This window comes from Macrosteles quadrilineatus, unplaced genomic scaffold (assembly GCF_028750875.1).
Source record: "Macrosteles quadrilineatus isolate MER2022 unplaced genomic scaffold, UCM_ALF_1.0 Scaffold_1__1_contigs__length_201487025, whole genome shotgun sequence".
Classification (NCBI taxonomy): Eukaryota; Metazoa; Arthropoda; class Insecta; order Hemiptera; family Cicadellidae; genus Macrosteles; species Macrosteles quadrilineatus.
This window is the reverse complement of record NW_026542594.1, coordinates 172,334,129-172,354,772: the sequence shown is the minus strand read 5'-3', so window position 1 is coordinate 172,354,772 and position 20,644 is coordinate 172,334,129. Positions and strand designations below refer to the sequence as shown.

The 20,644-nt window shown below is 32.3% G+C and overlaps 1 protein-coding gene across 1 annotated transcript; it reads right to left on the bottom strand.

Moving 5' to 3' along the window:
* On the bottom strand, window positions 1-19,319 carry LOC129002582 (tachykinin-like peptides receptor 86C). Its single transcript, XM_054430506.1, has 9 exons — window positions 19,223-19,319; window positions 16,329-16,440; window positions 14,867-14,968; window positions 11,975-12,109; window positions 9,623-9,694; window positions 8,219-8,369; window positions 5,673-5,869; window positions 2,263-2,393; window positions 1-242 (listed from the first exon to the last, which is right to left on the bottom strand). Exons 1-9 carry the CDS (start codon window positions 19,317-19,319, stop codon window positions 1-3), a joined length of 1,239 nt encoding a protein of 412 aa, XP_054286481.1.
* Between the last annotated feature and the right edge of the window lie 1,325 nt (window positions 19,320-20,644).

Below are 20,644 nucleotides of genomic sequence, written 5' to 3'. Positions count from 1 at the left end.
TCAGACTTGCGATGACGTCATATGCCTGTGGTTGACGTGGTTGGTCAACAACGGTTGGTGCTGTGGATGACGCCAAGACACCGGTTGGCCCGCCACACAGATCTGCACCAATGGTCGTCTACAGGTGTGGTGCTGTTGCATGTTGGGACCAGTCGCGCAGAAGCATTGCGTTTGTTGCTGTTTGAGGACAAGTCGTTGTTGCTTGTACCTCTCGTTGTTTGAATAGTCGTCTCCAGTGCCTCCTAAAACAATAAAAATAAATAAAACATAGATAAAGCCTATTGATGAATCTCCAGTAACCAATAGTTTTTTTCTTCTTTTATGTTAATCGGCAATTAATTTAAATTTAAAGAAAAATAACTAGATTTTACCACCCCGTACAGAAAGTAGCTATTTTCGATAACAGCTGATGTCAAAGAAAGTAATTGTTTCCTAATATCCAATTTAGAGCGAGAGGAAAATGATCAACTGAATTTCCTTTCATCTAAATAATTTACTTACCCTTTCTCCTAATCAGCCTTCCATTTACTATCTCCGCGCTAGTGTCTGTTCGCAATTTATTCATATTATTAAATGAGCTGTTGTAATTGTTCATACATAAGTATGCATTACTTATTTGTACTGTGTTATATAGTATCTTGAAGCACAAATAATCTTTTTTATCTTTTTTTTCCACATTAAAGTTATATTAATTAGATTACAGTTATATTAGAAAATAAATTACCGAAGTTTGATATTTTGTATGCGAGTATTGTTGCGTCGTGATAAAAAAGCTTCACTCATTACTTGTATTAACAATTTACCGGATCTTGCTCCAATTTTTTCCTACTCCGGCTTTACCTCATACGTGAATATGACTCCCACATGCTTGGCTTCACTTCACATCCGAAATGTTGTGTTCCTGAGTTCGGCTTTGCCTCACACATTTAATTTGAGCGCGCATTTAATGATAAAAATTTAGTACTAATAGTAATAAAAATAAACAATTTCGAAAGGCAAACCATCCTAAATATGATTGAGGTGTATGGATGTGGAATCAGAAGCTATTAAAAGAATAGCTTCTGATGCTGATTGTTTTTGGAACACTTGTTTACAATGATGATGAATACTACCCTACTATTCAATACAAGCATGACCTGGTAATATTTTCTAAATAGTAAATAATTTTCTTCGGTATACCTCTATAAGTTAACCTTAGTAGGATATTGCCATTTGTCACTTGAAGACCTTTACGATTTCCATTTGCTTTATTTTAGGATAATGCGTTTTTAACCTGTTGTAAAACAGTTATTGTTTATAAAGTGAAGATAGATTTGGAACAGTCTCTAGCAATTCAGGATATGGATTGAGCGCAACCAAAACTGTCGACTGCAGAAAGAACCGTTTGACGGTGGACCATAGGTTGGTTGATGAGAAGATTTGGTGATGGGGACAGGGCAGTATGTGGGTCAAAGAAAAGAAGCTAATTATTGGATGGATAGTAGTGGACTATTCTGAAATAAATAATACATAAACTGAGAAACTTACATTAGCATACACTAGCATAATAGGACTCATTTTTTCCGATTTGTTTTTAGCGAATTTCTCTAGGTGGCTTAGTAAGACCAAGGCCTGGGACGGATTTACTTTATCATTTTGATGTCCCCAGAGGCTAAAATCACCATTCGTTAAAATTTTAAAATGTGTATATTTATATACGTCTGTGAACGTGATGGCTTTAGTCATTTTTGTCAGATTTTGATGAAATTTGGGTTAAATGTGTAAAGCTGGATAAATATGAATGAGTTTGTGAACCAGCATGATCGGACCATGGAAACAAGGTTTTACGAGCGGTTTTATTGGAATAAAATGGTTTTTTTTTATTTTTGACCCTCAAAACACAAAATTTCCCAATTTTTCTCTAGACCTTTATAAAGAGATTAAAAACAAATAATTTAGTATATCAGAGTGTTTTTGTATGGTTATTAGTATGTAAATGTAAAATTATCATGTTATTCTAATGGAGAGTATTGTAAAACATCGTAGTTTGCTTTTTTATGGATATATTTTGATCAAAATTGGCAAATCGACTCATTTCGTATCAAGCTATTAATATTTTACTAAAAAACACACTTTATTAGTTTCTTTGTAGTAGCAAACCTTGTACTCGTTAAACCTAATGTTATTTAAATAGATCAAAATCAATTCGGAAAAATGGAAATTCGTTTAGTCGACAGGTTTGCTGCGGTGGGGTATTTTGACTTTATTTATGAACAATCTCACCAGATCTAGAGCGAGAATACGAGTGAGAACACCGTCGTATCATGGGCGGCGTGTCAGCTACGTCACTGTGCTGTTCTGATCGTTGAAGACATCGCCACTCACACACGGCAGTCCGGAAATATTGTCTGAACCTGTAAAAAGAACGTCAAATCTTCATCAATGTAATATATTTTAAGTAAATAGTAGTATACATTTATTTTAAATAAGTAAAGTTCATGTTCGAAATGATGGAGGTTCAATTGACGGTTTCTTAGATGGGTTTTGATTGCTGAGTGACTGAGTGTTGGTCGTTTTAGGTACATTTAAGTTTGACTTTCAGTGCAAAAGTCAACGTTTTTTGTGCCCTGCCATTTTACCCTTTGCTTAGTATAATTTTCCTTGTACAGGCTTATGGTTTTTTCTTGTTTTGAAATAGATGTTGGCGGCCTATTTTAAACTTGAATTTGCCCGTTCACATAAGCCTATGGGTGCTACATACCCAGCAAACCAAAAAATGAACGGGTGAACAACTAGGGCAAAGAGTACTGATATAAAGTAGAGGCAAGTACCAATATTAAGTTTTAACCAACGACATCTTTGGTTCCGGTACAAAGTTGTTGTTTTACTGACTGAGCCACCGGATCACTAATATTTTGCGGATAGGGAACGGATAAATGTGGTTATGGAAGAGGAAACCGAAATACCTTTAATTAGAAAATATACAATATAGTTGCAAATTTCACATAACGATTTAGCAAGGTATTTAATAATCTTTACAAACTAAATTTTAACCAAATGTTTTTTGTAATAGTTTAACAGATCGTATGGCATGGTTTAATGTACAGGAACGTGCAAAATTTATAGAGAAATGTTTGTAAATGTTCTATGAGTACCTCGAGTCACTGACATATATATAATTAAATATCTTGAAAACTATTGAATTAAATCTTTATTTTAGGTTAATTAAGTGTGAGTATTTTGTAAACCAAATTAAAAGAAATGTTTTTATTTGCTTGTTTCTTGTTATCCCTCAAACCCCTCACACCAAAATCAACTAAATCTTCACAGAAAAACAGATGATTTCTCGAAGAGTTTTATAGGTCTTGTTGCTGCTGAGATATTTTCACTTAAAGATTTACCTCAACCCTTTAACACTCTGAGACTTTTAAGGATAATAATAAATTTAACGTTATGTTGTTACATTATGAATTTACTCTACAATCACCTGTGATAATAAACGTACACACAGTAGATAAAATATCAAATTTCATAATTGTTTAACCTTACCATTATTGTGTTTTGTTAAGTCTTTAGTTGTTATTCAAACTATCTTTATGAACGATCCTGTCATGTAAACATTAGTACGTAAATGTTTTATGGCAACTTGATGGAATTTTTTTTTTAAGCAGGACTGATATAAGTAATTTATTGATTTATTAAAACAAAAAAAAATTACAAAAAATTTTATCATGACTAACGTAGCTGCCTAACATAAAATGTTTTGATACAGAACCATGAATTGAAAAGCGAAGTTATTATTCACTGAACCATAAGCTTAATCCATCAGGGTTTTGAAAGAGTAAACGCTAAAAGCATAATTACAACTCAATTTATTAAATAAAAGCTTCAATTCTAACGCAAATTGGAAGCTCGTAGTTGGTTATCCGGAGAGAGTTGAATTTATTTAAACTATGTAATTAAATAGACATAGTGTCGATATGTACATAAAATAGGGCAAAATAATTTAATTAATTACAATGTATCTTTTAAAAATGTGAATAACTATAATTACTCTAATGTTCAGGTATAAAAGCACATTACTTCACAAAGTGCTCAGATTTGGCAAACAGCTTTGGTCGTAATAAAAACGTTTCTTTTTCCTCATTGTAAATTAAAAATTTTTTACACACGTACCTAGGTTACCACAAAGGACGAATCGAATAAAAACAAATGAGAAGTCCTTTTCATTACTTGAATAAAGGCGTACCAGTGGGTTTCACATTGAATACAGCTTGGAACGTGTATGTATAATATGATTATAGATCAAATAAATTACAAAAAAAAAAAAAAACATGAAATGCCTTATTTTTTCATGGAAATCTTTCTTTTACCATCCATCACAGTTATTTTAGTGATATTTTATTTCAAATAACAGTTAACCATACGTAGTTGTTTTACACGTTAAAAAAGCATGTAACGTATAAAAAATTCATTTACGCCTAATAATATAAGTATGAATTCAAAGATTTTGGGGACCTTTTTTTCGAGATCCGTTTATATAAGATCTAGTCTCTCAAATTGTCTAGTTAAGAGGCTAATAAAAGGCTCATTTGTATGTGTTGCAGTCAAATGATCCTGTTTGCTACTGTTATTGCTGGTTGCTTTAAATGTGTAGTTTCGTCTCAACCTCTGCAAAAAATATCATTAATCGGTCGCAAAACCCTATTGGCAATGTCAGTCTTTGTTTATAACAATCACGAATGTCTCTTTGTTAATTATTTTAATGTTTGGTTTTCATGCCATTTTGATGACCTAAACATTGCAGAACTATCACCTCACATTTTTGGTCCGAATGACGTAATGATGTACTCATAAGTATACAACGGATAAATTTCACTTCTATGTAGCATATGTTGATTGTGGCAAAGACAAAACAAATATTTAAACTGTGTTTATTAAATCAATTATTTATGTTTAAAACTAATTTAGAGATATTAAATGTAGAACAACACTCATAATGTGTAAAATAAAAGTTGTGGTCAAAAGTTATAGAACCGTCTGCAGTCAGCCGTAGACATAATCGCTTCGGGCATTTCCCGATGAACAACAAAGTTTAAAATTCTGTGACATGTTTGGTCAGTGTGGTCTAAACTTTTATATCATTGTTAGAGGTTTCTGTTGGAATATTTTAGTAATTTAAAAACATGACTTTACGCCTTTTAGGAGTGAAATGTATTGTTATGCTGTTTAACTTATTCGTATTTGACTTTTGCATTTTATGCCACTTTGATCCCTCTATCTTTGTCAATAATTTAAGTTAATTTTACATACTTTCAGCTTAATTTATCTAGTGTTTGATTGGCATACGCCTAGGGTATAACTTTTTTTTAAGATGTTAGGTTAGGGACCTTGCATTTGCCCGTTCACATTGACAATTTACCCGTGCGTGGAAAGTATCCAGCTAAGCAAGGGGTGAGCCTGTACAGTACGAAGGTGAACTGTACTGATAAAATGTTTGTGGCTGTGACCAAGATCCGAACCCACGACATCTCTCCCTTGCCCGAAATCCTATACGCTACCAACTGAGCCGCCAACTCACCATAAAAACTAATAGTGTTTAGAGACATATTATTGAATAAAAATAAATGCCTCCATTTTTAAGATTATTTCAGAATTATGTTAGAACTTAAACGAAACCATGTGTTACTTACCTGGCATTCATCCAGTAGTATATGAGCGGGTTGACCATAGCATTGGACATGGCTAGCCAATAGAACATGAGATAGAGATGTTGGACGTACTTGGAGTACGGAACGTCACGATGGTAGTGGGTGTAGAGGAAGTACGAGTGGTAAGGGAGCCAACACACTCCAAAAATCGTGACTATAACTATGAACATACGGACTACCTGAAAAATACAAACTCTATAAGGAGTATGCCATCACTGAATTTTGGATACTAAAGCACACTTACCATCTTTGTGGACCAGCTTGGTATTTATATGACATGCTAAGGTGAGGTATTATTTGTGAACATTTTACCAGGACTCGACATGTACTGTACAAATACATACATCCACAGACATATACACAACCTCAACGATGGATATCTGTTCAACTTGCGTTCAGGTCCAAAAATAAATTCTTTGTACCCTGAAAAATCAGAACGTTCTTCAAGTTCCACGAAACGACGGGTAAATCTCCAGGACGATTACGTGTAACGCGCGCGTGTGTGTGTGTGTGTGCGTGTGTGTGTGTGTGTGTGTGTGTGTGTGTGTGTGAATCTGACAGTCTATGACGAGTCTTAGATATCACCAGACAATAAATAATTGTAAATATATCAAAAGACAATATACAAATATTTAGTTTATCAAGGGTCCATTTAATCATATGAAGGTGAGTAACGCCAACAAAATATAGATAAATGGACCAACTCTGGCTGAATTAAAAAAAAACAACATAATTGCTCTAACAAGAGTTGGTCATCAATAATTATATTTTGCATTCATTTTTTATTACCTTTTTAATTTTTTTTTTAGTTTAAGTGCCATAAAAGACACTGTTATTGCATGTTTCAAGTACAAATTAGTTGCATAAAGGCCCGATCTCAATGCATACTTCGGTCGCTCTACTCAAAAATGTGTTTAAAAAGACGTCTGCATAAATACATTGTAGTCCCATTTGTTTGAGCATGACCATAGCGATTTATACTTGTCAAAGTTGTATGAAAGTTCGACATATAAACTACTCTACCGATTGTTTACATTCCGTTCTCCAGTCATCCAAGGCAGGAAATTAACTTAGAACTTTATCAAAGCGGCTGTCTAGAAAGTTAAAAGTCAAAGCTAGTTAGTAGAACTGAATCAAAGATTGTTTGTTGTGTTGTTGGTGTTGTTGTTGTGTTTGTTTTTATCGTAGACATTACATGGGGGACCAAGACCCCTGTATTTTACTTATGTTTCCGGTCGAATGAAAGTAACTCTCATAGTATTCTACCTAAATTAAATTTTGATCACATGTTAACCAAAATCTGTATACGTCTGTATTTTTTTTCCTAGGCCGCTAGGAACGAGCTCGGGATTTTCTTTTACATTACTTCAGGCTAGACCTAAGGGTTGCGGCATTATAACTTGCAGAGAATTCATTGGTGATTTGGCGAGATTTGAACCCGGGACCTCAGGAACCGATGTCCTGCGCTCTAACCACTAGACCAGTTCACTCCCCCGCTAAACCTGTACTAAGGATGGGGGATGGGTACTCTGCTCGTATACATATATTAAGAAAAAAATCTAAAATCTGCGACCTCCTCCTCTATACCAATGTAAATGTAAGGTTTGTATGGCATGAATTTATTTATAACAGTGTAATATCGTATTGGATTACAGAGTTTTTAGAGGAGAACGGTGTCCAATATAATATTTTAGGCCTATACATTTTATTTTTACGTCAACATTACTTAATCCTAATAAAGAATAAGTTTTACCGAAGACGTAACAACGTAGTTTAATAGATATACTATTTTTGGCGTACAATATCAGAAATGTTTTGAGTTCATTTTTTTTCAGTTGACAAAAAATGTTTAGGTTCTTGATCATCGGTAAAACCTCATTATATCGATTATATATTTATAAAATTGTAGGCTTTTAAACTCTAACCATGATTGATGTATTCGTAATTGATTGAATCCCTTGAATAAGAATTCTCGTTTATTCAATGTTTTATTTTATTGGAATATAGCACAACAATTATTTGATTGTGAGCTAGTTGAATGAATTATTTGAAATTTATATTTAAATTTGATAAACCCGCAGGTTTGTGGTACTAGGAATATTTGTCTTTTAAACGTGGTGTAGTTGAGCAACGCCTTAAGTAATTGGTTCTTCTAAATGTCAAAGACCTTTTGACAACAAACACCTTTCAAGAGATCTTATTTCCTACCCCTTTTGTAAGGCTGTATTTGTCGTATACAATTCCTTCTTAAGATTGTTCTTAGGTAAATTTGATTTTTAAAGCCACCACTAAAACAATAACTTTGGGCTTAGTTTTATTGCTAAACATTGTTACGATGTTTATTTTGCAAAAAATGTTTTTTATATATTTAGATTTTTTGAAGTGGATCTATTAGCACTTAACAATTTAGGTGATCAAATACAGTGTTGTATTCAGTATGAAAAAAAATAACCTGTTTATAGATCAACCGTTACAGTTTCCGTAATAAAGAATGATACTGATTCAAGAAGCACATATGACAAATTTACCTTCCGTTTAGACTTTATGGAGTCTATTTGCCTTTGAGTGAGCTCTCCAATGGATCGACTTCCCCATAGCTCTCTCCCCATAGCAGTGTAACATCCCAGCATAGCTGCCATTGGGGTCACATAAGTCACCATAAACAGCACCAAGTTATAGCTGAAAACAGATGAAAAATAAGCTGTATTACCATGCATTTGAACTGAAACAGTTTTCTCTAACTTAAAAAGCTCAAGACCAAAATAATATACATATTTTTACTTAGGTACATAACTAGTTCGTAATGAACATATAATCTGTTCTAAGCACTGTATTGAGTGCAAAATGTAAACACAATAATCTTCAATATTGCAAGAATATTCTAACAGTAGTAGTGGAACGTTTTGTCTAAGGATAATAGGCCCCTACTTCCCAGTCTTGTGCTTTAGAAGAAATTCCTTTCAAGGATTTCCCTTCACAGACATTATTGTTGAACATTAAATAGTGTATGGTGTATTTCAAGCGAGTTTACTGAACGAACCCAATATATATATTTAATTTTTTTTGTATTTAGTTTTAATGTAGAGGAAGTAGTCAAATATTTGGTATACAACTATTTATTTTATCATGTAATTTATTTTAGTATCAATACTAGCTGATATGCGTATTTTAGTTAGTAGAGACAATTATGCACTAAGCTTGTAAGACTTCAAGGTTCAAAATAACATTACAAAAAGTGTTATTATATTATATAAAATTATAAGAATATGTAACTTATAATAGCAATGTTCAATTTTAAGTTGATACAAATGCAGTTTTTTTTTTCTTTAGAATAAAAGGAGGAAAACTACAGAATGACGGTTCGGGCTGTGATAAACGATTATTTTAACCGTTTCCTGGAAATATTAAATGTTTTATAAATGAAAGCGATTAAATTCTAAATCATAATATTCATAATCCTGATGTTTTTGCTAATGTGTTATTTAACAGAATGCCTTTTCAATTTTAGTAGAAGAATGTAAACATAAAAGATAAATATGAATTTTTTAAGGTTATTAGTGTAATATACATATAGGCCTACGAAGTTCAATCAATGAAGTTTTATTAAATTGTCAATTTATCACAACCGTTTTTATCTAATTTAAATTGATTGTAAATAAGAAAAAGAACAGTAGAACCTAAAGTTTTATCAAAAATATTCAATAAAAGTCATGCAAATATTAAATTAATGCATGACAACCAATTATAATTCGTACGAGTAGTTTTAATTGTTTTCAATGTACTTAATCCTATTCGAATCTATTATCAACTAAATAAATACTATGTGGGAAATAATATTAAACGTTTTTAGAATAACTACTAAACAAATTCCTACTTTTAACAACAAGTCCTTACATATAAAATAGCAATAGCCTAAATTTTAATAATCTTACATGTAATCCATAGTAGAAACCAAGGGCTGCCCGTCCGGCCATATTAAAATACAAGCTGTTTGGCCTGAGGGTCTGGAAAAGTAGAACGTGTTAAAATTTCAACAGCGACATGTATTACGTATTGATTATTGTGTATAACTACACACCTTGAAATTATTTTTTTGTATCGTTTATGTATCGAAGCTGTAGCATTCAAACCTCTTAGTTGCAGATCAAATGTCAAACGATACATATGTTTTATTAAAACACCGTATATCTAAGAATTACACATACTTAACGCCAAGAGGGGTTAGTAAGTTTTGAAGGAAAGGAGGAAAACGAAATAAACCGGTAATGAAGGAATATAGTTATCTCCTTTCCCACATAAAAATTAAAAAATGGAGTAGATAGAGGAAAACCAGAAACAATACATGTTGACCACCAATTATGAAGAGTACGAATAGCTGAAGCGTCTGTGTGACGAAAGACTCCTTTACTGGACGTCCGGAAAGACAGAGGATATTATAATTCTGACGTTTGAAAGGGAGGAGCACAATTAAGTAAAGTGAAGAAGATTAGTTCTGGGAAACTTGACCTGCCCAAGGGGAACCGGTTCGATATGAGAAAATTCATTAAATAAAGATAATTTCAATTGGAATGACTCGTAGGAAGGATGAGGAGGGCCCCTAAAAAACAGTAAGAGTCGTATCGCTAAACTCTACTGGTAAAATTATAAGTATCTGTTGAAAGCACGATTACTAGAAAAATACCGGTATGGATCATAAACATAAACAAATGACGTTGTTGGCCCGAATCCTATACTAATATCATTGAACATATGTTTTGGCAGTTCAATTTAAGCAATGTTAAATCATGTTTATTTTCGGGCCAAAAACGTCATTTGTTTATGTTTATGATCCATACCGGTATTTTTCTAGTAATCGTGGTTGAAAGTAACAAAAGCGACGGTGGTGAACGACGGTGGTGATGGTGAAGAGTTTTTTTGTTACTCTGTTGAAAGAATTTCTAAGCACAAGCGCATCCCGCCAACCACTAATTGAAACTATCTATACCTGTATAGAGATGGTATCTTGGGACCTGTGCTAGTTGGATAGGGGCTATTCATCCTACTCAGAACATAGGTATTTTTTTTAAATCCATTTTTAACTAGACAGACTCATCTAATCCCAAAATCTTGGTTATATCATCTGCAATTAACTTGAGCTTGATTAAAATCATCAAATGTATTAGTAATTGGAAATGAATGGATTATTAACCTAAAGATTTAGTCTTACAGTAAAATTTCAATTTAAAACCCATTCAATACTAGATTTTATAAGTTAAATAAAAATGAAAATAAATAAAAACAATGCGACGAAACATGAATTATTGACATGTACAGAAGTTTGAAACTTAATTGGAAAACTTTGGCAGCCAGAGAAATTAATCGGAGCAGAAGAATAGTGCACTGTATTGGTTTTTAAAAACTATATTCTCTTATTTAACTGTCAGTGGAGCAAGAATATTGGCTCTCATACCTATCTGTATCTCGATTCCTTGTTTTTCCATATCCGGAATTAGTTCACATGATCGTTACAGATATACATGTAACCTAGATACTTCGAAACTCTATCAACATTATGTTTTCTCTTTATATAACTGCTTTTAAAATTGCATCATTGTAGTTATTTTGAAAAATATTTACCGACAAATATCACAATCTAAAGAGAAAGTGTCTTAGTTAATTGTATCAAACAGTAATTAGTACACTTTTTTATAGGATTTTATAGAAGTTTCTACAGAAACATTCTTTAAGACCATAGAGACCATAGAGACCCCTGTGGTTAACATATATTTCAGTTGAAGATGTCTTATACGATATGAATATTATATAGTTTAACAACAAAAGGTTCTACCATTTGTCTGTTAATTCATGAGTAAATTGATTTAGAGGTAATCTTATCATTAGTTAATAATCAAAAAGTGGGTACTGAAAAGAATATACCATACAGTGGTTCCATTATAATTATGTTTTAGTTTACTATACTTTATTGGAAAAGATGCTTCTTAGACCTTAAACGTCAAAAAGTGTGTTAATATTGCATATTTTACATGAATGTAATTTCAATGAGTTCTCATTGAACTCTAATGTTAATTATAAAGTGTTTAAACACATTCATTAGTGTTTTGCTTACATTTTCAGAGTTAAAAACTTGTATCCAACCTAATACATCTAATTTCGACATTTTAAATGGTGAATCCAGTCACAACTCGATCCGATAGAACGATTAGTACATTGAAGAAAAATACATCTGAATCCATACATCTTAAAAATAAACTCAAACATCGTTAATAACATAAACCATAACTTACCTGTGAGTGACTGTGGTAGAATACATAAGGCAAGGAGATCCCAGTATTAAACTAGTCAGCCAAATAGCTGCTATGGTAATTTGAGCACTGGTCTTTGACATCCTAGGTTTCAGAGGTCTATTGATTGCCAGAAACCTGTTTGAAGATAATTACATTACATCTTCCTCCTCAAATTATATCCTTAACCTCAATTGCAAATGTAAAAAGTAAATGTGTAAATTGTGTATTACAAGTTACGTAACCTAAGATATGTATGTAAAAGGACAGCACACAGCATATAAAATACAAATTATCATTATTATTGCCATTTTCCTATAGGAAAGAAGCTATTACCGTAGGTAGCACGGCAATAAATAACCTGGGACCATTTTGCTTGTACATCTTTATGTATTTAGAGGAAGTTACCTTTCGTTTAAATTAGTATGTTTTATGTTTGTGTCCGTGAACGCGATGACTCAAGTAATGTTGGTCAGATTTTTATGAAGTTTTGCACAAACTATGAAATCAATGTCATGAGGTCTGTTGTTTGCAAGAAAAAATGGTTCAAAATTAAATAAATATTACATAGCTCTTTTATATATAACCTCAACCCCTTTGGTGAATATATTATATTTTATGATACAGACTTTAAGTGATAATAGCATCTTTTCATTCCTGCGTTGTATGCTTTGCATATTTTCAGTTATTGAATTGATATTCAAAGAACACTCTTTTTTTTACGGATTCACGAATTGCTTCAAGTCATATCAGAGATTTATATTTTTCAGTATTGTGTCATGAATAAAAAAAAGAAATTTTCTCTCGTTAATAAATAAATGATATTTTGCATTCATGACAAAGGACATTTCTTTATTGAACCCTAAACATGAATGTATCGGTATGTATTTATGAATATGGATGTTAAAATCATAACTACGTATAATACTATCCAAGCATGTTGAGAACTGTACCAAGAATGTTGAATTTTAAAAGCTATACGTTAATATTAAAAGCCTATTAAACGTTGTTTTAACTTTATTGAAGGACGTTTATAAATTGATCGTGCTCTCAGGCAAAACCCCTTTCCATATTTAAAAAGTTTAAATTATAATATGGTCTTGAAACAATAAAAGCTGGCAAATCCTTTTTGTAGGGCTTTAAATACAATAAACTGTTATTCTCGAAAAACTTATCTTACGATATAAATCTTGCACTTTTACAACCAAATTCGTTATTTGTTATGGGACATGACACATGTTTAGCAATGGGATTTTAACAATGTGAGTCGGAAAAAAACTTAATTCATGTATTTATTTACTAACAAATGTTTAAAAACAATTTATTGTAACAAATAGTCCTTTATTTAGGTTTATGTCTTTCAGAAAATATTACAAAATATATATTATGGTTTAAACCATAAACACACATTGTTTTAATAAACAAAAAAGGTACATTTTAATCATTAGTTAGTCCTCATGAAATTATTATCATGGTAAAAGTATGTGTTTTGTAGTTATTTTAAAATATTTTGACGTGAGTAAAGGAAAATAACGAACGATCTGTTACGCCAGAGACAAGAATTAACCCAGTTGCTGGGCTTCCTTTGATTTGCAGGATTACTTAATCACCAGGAAAGCTGTACCGGATACCAGAATGAAGCGCTAAAGCCATGTCATTCCATCCTTCATCCGGTGATTACTAATTAAGTTTGTGTCAAAAGTAAAATAAAAAAGTGTGTCAGTGTCATGAGATATGTCAGTGAATATTTTAGACATGTTAGCTTTTTGTTTTATTTTGTCTTTAAAACAAATCTTTACATTATTTTGGAGTTTTCATTTTGTTATAATTCTGAAAGCATTAACAATACTTAGCTTTATAAACCATCAACAGACTACTTAAAATGAAGGTTATTGCTTCTGGAACCTAGGCAAAAACCTAAATTCCAAGGAAATAGATTCCTTGGTATGGGAAACAATTTTAATAGCTACTTCCCTATTACGAATAGTCACTAGGATATAAGCTAAACAACCATAGCAAAGGTTATATGTCTTCATTATCTATACCTGTATTTGTTGAAAGGAATCCAAGGGAGTTAACCTTTAGGATTTGTTTACATCTTTCTCGCAAGATGTTGCTTTAGTTACAGTAGAACATCTATCATTAGAATGTTTTCTTATATTTACAGCTACATGATTATATTTTATTTATGTGGGACTAGGTACCATTAAGAGTCTAGAGTATATGTTAAAAGAAATTTTATCCGTATGCACAGATCAGTGTAAAATTCAACAATATGCTTCACTTAGCTCATGTTGGTACTGTTGTTAAAACTACTAATGTGATGGTTTTCCTGTTAACACTATTTATAGTTTCTCTAAGAGATTTCCTCACAGTTAATACGCTGAATGTTAAAGGTTAACTTGTACGGTGAAACGCTTTTATGTGTCCCTCAATCTGTCGATAACAATAAGAATTGAAGCTACGTTTACCTAAACTATTATATTGTTTATGAAAATACTGGAAGGCTCGATATACTGTTATTTTATCAGAATTTCACCATTACCATGAGCATTTGCTTTATGATACGTGTATTTGATTTATAACTCGTAAGAATAAAACCCACTAGAATTTGGGTTACAAGTTAAACATCTTTACTTATAAAGTCTATAACAAAAGTCTTAATGTAAGATTTATAGATCTTTTGGTTACATGAAACAGATTCTCATCTCTACTGAGAACCACGAGACTTAAAGCTACATAACACATACTCTAATCAGTACAAAGAGAAATTGTGCGAGTTAACTCTTTATGTGGCATATTCTTGTTTCCAAAAGAAACCAATTAAATGAGGTAGTTGGCCACCTGTTGAAGTGAAACTAGTTTTAGTTAAGTTACATGGTTAAATATTCTCACCTGTCCAACGAGATGCCTGTGAGTGTGAACACACTAGCCGCTACCGTCACGTTGGCAATGAAGTTACTGAAGGTACAATAAGGCCTCCCGAACTGCCAATCGCTGCCAAAAAATGACAAATTGTTATATATATATTGGGTGACTGTAAGAATCCTTTAACTGACTCAATGGACACATTTAGATGAGTTTTAATACGATAGAGGTGCAAAGGATTGCAACTGTATTCCAATTGGATTCCGAAGGTTTCGGTGTATCCAAGAGAAATACACGTTCCTTCTGTTTTCTGGGATTTCCAAGGTTTGAAACTGACTAAAATTACTCAGTGATTATATTGATGTATACAAATTATTAAGGGTCGGTTTTAGTGGTTTTTTATATGTGCATCCATAATATCATCTTGCCATAACAGTAATACTTTGTTACAATATAGTTTTATTTTATTACAAATCCTAAGTTAACAGACCTTTTTTAAAAAAAATCTTGTCGAATCTTGATTTTCTATTTCACTGAATATGAAGTTGGGATACAAAAAATCTTTATTAAACTTGTCTACATACTCATATTTCCATACCATATTTCATATTTCATGCACTACAGATTTATGAATATAACGACAATCCTTAACCAAAAGTTTGAATATATTTTTGGATTTGAATAGCTAATGTTTATATACACTTTTTACGTATTTCTTTATATTTTCCACTACCTCAGAGCTCATTGAAACAAAAAAATGTATTAGTCTGTAATGCTACGTCGTATATGTTTGTCACAGTAACTTATGGTATAGAATGTATAAATAGTGTGAACATTGAGAATACAAACTTTAAACCTATTTGTGTGGTTAAAAAACTTTTCTAACTTTGAAATAATACCCTCACAATAGACTGTTGATATGCATGGGAAAAGCTATTTTTAATATTTAATATACTTTGTAGATATTATTTGTTGGTTAACGATTACGATATTAATATGAGGCAAGATTTATACGATATATACACACATTTTAAAGTTTTGAACGAATTTCAACAACAGTTGTAAATCATCGTAAACAAAGGTTTGGGAGATTTGCATCATAATGTACAATAATCTTACAAACCCTTGATAATTCCTTACAAACGAAATTCCTGAGTCAAAACGTCTTTTGTGAGCTTAAGCTTTCCTTAATCTGCATTAGTTTACCTTGGATAACATTTGCAATTTAATACCCTACCTGAGTTATCCCTTCATTTATCTATACAACAGATTACTTGATCAATTATGTGTTAAAAGTAAAGCCTGTTTTAGAGATTGAACCATTTTTCAAAGTGTGCAACTTGTTTTACAAATTTGGAAAGATAGCGAAGATGATTACTCAATTTGCCAAAATACAACAGGTTAAAGTAGCTATACATTTTCCACCAATTGAGCCAATATCTAACAATTTCCCTACAACATGTAAATGATCAACAGAAAGTATACTTACTTGTTCAACATATACACAAAATTGAAGATACAGTTGAATACAGACATCATTAAGTCTGCAATGGATAGATTTAAAAGGAAGTAGTTAGTGACTGTGCGCATTCGACGATGAGCTGCAACAAAGAAAGTGAGCTAATTATGCTCTCAAAACATTTGAGCAGTGTTAAATGGAGTAGTTGTTTGAACAATGTCAAATTAGCGCTGTAATATTTTTTTTGCAAAGGGTACCTCGTAATTAAAAAACTTATTCCCTATATGGGAAATTCGCTAAAAAAACTAAGGTTATTTCTGTTTATTAATCCTATCCCACACCCACATTGATGCATCCGGAAAATTAGTTGCTTAAAATTAAGTATAAAATATTTTATTTTCACATCCTAATTAATTTGTGTGCTTGTTATTTTGACAGGAGACAGTTTTCAGATGCTAATAAATCAAGATTTGTCAACAAAAGGAGTTCTAGTTTTAATATCAAGAGTGTTAAGCTGCAACAAATATATTTGTTTCTGCCATCCTTTAACACGTCATTATCGTTTACGGCTTTTATATGATAGCCTGATAAGTAATATCCCAAAGGTTTGCAAAGTTATAATTGTGGCAAATGCAATATAGTTTTCTCTACCAGTAGAAATCATGATAGTATATGTAGTTGTTTTTCTTTTTTTCTTGACGACGATTTCAAATCCCATTCACACATAATACAACGGATGTTCAATGTTCAATGGCCTATAGCCAACTTATATTCTTTAATAGAGGTTTCCCAAGATTTTTTTAAAATTTATTATAATTACAATTATTATGATTATTTCCGAACAGTATTATAATGGTATTTTTACTAAATAAATGTTTCAATCAGTTTCAATTAAATTGGAACCATGTTTTACAGGTAATAAATTGAAAAAAGTATTGTTAAAGAACTAGTCACATGTTATTAAACTTATTTAACTTTGTCTAAAAAATTAAAAAGATATTTCACAAACATTAATGAAACATACAATATATTTATTTACCCTTTTGGTTTAGTTATAATCCAAATGTCAGGTTTATGAACGAATAATATAAAAAAAACATACTCAAAAACAATACAAACACATGGAAGTCAATAAAAAGTTCAGTCAAAAAAGTTCTTTCTTTTACAAAGAAAACTGTTATTTCTGGTCTCACGATTGGGCTTCTCAAAATCACAATAATTGGACATCAATTGGACCCCTTAATGTTGCCATGGCAACGAAGATACTTCTAATTGGTCATCAAAGGTAATTTTCTACCTTGTTCTACCATAAATATCTTAGGTTACTGACTTGTAAATTATAGGATAAAAAGGTTCTTTTGACAAATCGTTTACTACGAATTTTTTTATTCCATGGCTGTGATAATTTATTTAAATAAATAATTTGTATTAATTTAATTAAGTTAATTTAACAATGACATTTTGTAATTTTATGTTTAACCCCTGCCCGGCCTTCTAAAGATCTGTAAGAACTAATTGGATTAAAAGCCTATTTTAATGATGAAAAATATATTTTACCGTTGCACTTGTAACAGTTAAATTATATTTCAATCATGGCTGAATGGAGGGAAATTTCTAACTACAAAAAAATCTTTATCAGACTAATTTTATTACAATTTTAGACGGGCTGAAGATCTACGTTCTGACCTAATAAAATTCTGACCTCCCAATGGACGTTTTTAATCTCTGGCCATTTTTAAAATATCCAAAAACAGTCACCACACTACAATTGTAATCTTGGAAATGAACTAGAAACGCCCATGCCTTTGTCCTACACCGCTCTCTACATGCCTACCACTGATCATGAACTTCCGTCTCTTTAACTCATTTCCTAATTATCATAAGCTGAGGTTGATGTGGGAAAATTAAATCAATGGCTGAGAGAATATTATTTTTTATAGGAAAGTAAGTTTACGTTCATACAACAATTTTAATAGAAGGCACTTATAGATTGTTTATCTTTATTCGAAAGAGACCTCATTATATCTTTTGTTTGGTTTTAGTGTTTTTTGCCTTCTGCTTCTCTGTAGTTTTGGCAAAAATGACTATCATTCATATTTTAAAATCCACCTTCTGCTCCTCTTCCACAATAGATGACGTGAAATCGTGTAGGTGTTAGTGTTTGTAATATCAATATACTGATTTTGTTTGTGTACAAGCGCTGCTTATTTCAAGGTAGACAAGAAATTTAACTTATTTCATAGTAAAAAAAAATAATTATTATTTAATTAAAATTGACATTCTTCTAATAATGGTTATAATTCAGAAAATTGTACTAACTGATAACACGATTAAGTACAACCCACGAATCCTAGAAAAATGGATCATTAACATAAACAAATGATGTTGTTGGCCTGAAACCTATACTAATAGCATTAACATATGTTTTGGCAGTTCCTTTATGCAATTTTAAATAATGTTTATTTTCGGGTCAAAAACGTAATTTGTTTATGTTTATGATCTATACCGGTTCTTTTCTATTATTTGTAGTACAACCATAACAAAAATCTGCATAGTAGCTAGATAAATTTAATTAAAATGCAATCAATGATGATATAATTTAATTGAAATACAATCAAGTATAATATTTAAACCCTGGAAAACACACTAAAAGGTAAAGTGGTAGAGGATTTGAAGCTGTAAAATTAATGTTTTGTATGTACTGCAAATTATATCCAATATTGGGTGATCTATTTGTTCTGTTTTCAACACTACAATTGTTAGGTGTTTTAATTTAAAAACTACGAGTACATTACATTTTAACTGTACAAAACTACTTCAAATTTTTAATAAACAATCAGACTTTTTTAAAAATCAGAAATTTTTAATATCATCAATACAACTGTACACCCAATTAAAAGATACATGTCCGATATTTTACTCACCTAAAACAATCCAGATAACAATGACGTTGCCACCAATGGCTATGATAAGCATGAAGGCAAACATAGCGGTCCAGGCTATCTGCATCAGCCAGGACATCTGATGTCTGGTTGGTCGTCTGCGAGGCATTGTCGTGGTGTAGGACCAATCGTAATCCTCGTCACACCCGAACAACGCCTGAAAACGCATCGATGGTTATTTCATTGACTATTGGATATTAAGTAGACATCTCATATATACAGGGTGGTAATAAGGTCCGAAGACAGTTAAATATTTTCTAAACGACAGCAGGCAAATCAATAAGATCAATAATATCAATTTTCTGTCATATCATGGGGACGTCCCGCAGGGAGTCAGAAGGAAATCCTAAATAGAAGCATAGGTTGACATGCATCAAATTAAAGGTCTTTACTAGCAGAATATAATGCCGCAAATTTGAACTCAAACGGACAACCAAGCCAAGAATGACAGTTGGTCAAAGATTAATTTAATTTGCAGCGCTATTATCCGCTTACTCCTCGAGGGGGCACAGCCCTAGGAATCAGAAGAAAATTATTAACGTATGCATAGGTCGATATGCACATCAAATTAAAGGTCTTCACTAGTAGATTACAATTCCGTAAATTCAAGCTCAAAAGAACGCCTGAGTAAAAAATTACAGTCGTCCAAAGATTCAAAATGGCAGATTCGAGAAATCTTTTAACGGCTGCCATTTTGCACAGGATCAACATTTTGAAGAGAGAGAGAGAGAGAGAGAGAGAGAGAGAACTTTATTACATAAGCATCAAGCTTAGAAATAGTGTCACAAAAGTAAAAATTAAATACATGTTTTTTTTGTTTTTTTTTATGTCTTTGGCTTCTTTTTTAAAAAAGTGGCATTCTTCTACATCGGGCTTCAAACTCCTCGATGCTGTAAACAGGCTCTTCGAGCATCCATTTCCGAAGTCTTCTCTTCATTGTCCCAGGGTTGCCGGCTTTGATATCCATTGGGAGCAGGTTAAAAAGTCTGGACCCAGCATAGGATGGCTTCTTAGAGAATCTGGAGGTTTGGTGGACGGGAAGGTTGAAATTAGCTTGGTTCCGGGTATTGTGCTGATGGATATTTGAATTCCTCGGGAGGTTAAGGGAAGTAGAAAAGGCAACAACCTCACAGATGTAAATGGCGGCCAGCGGAAGGATTTGGAGAGACTTGAAGACGCCCCTGCAACTCTCTTGCTGCTGGAGGCTCCCGAGAATTCGCACAGCAAGTTTTTGTAGAACAAAAACTCGCTGAGTGACTTCCTTCGCACAGTTTCCCCATAGAATTATACCATATCTAAGATGGGATTCAACGAGTGCGTGGTATGCTGCCCGTGTTGCATCGGCTGTTGCAATACTATTGATCCTTCTTAGAGCATAGATGGAGGAGCCGAGTCGTTGGCAGA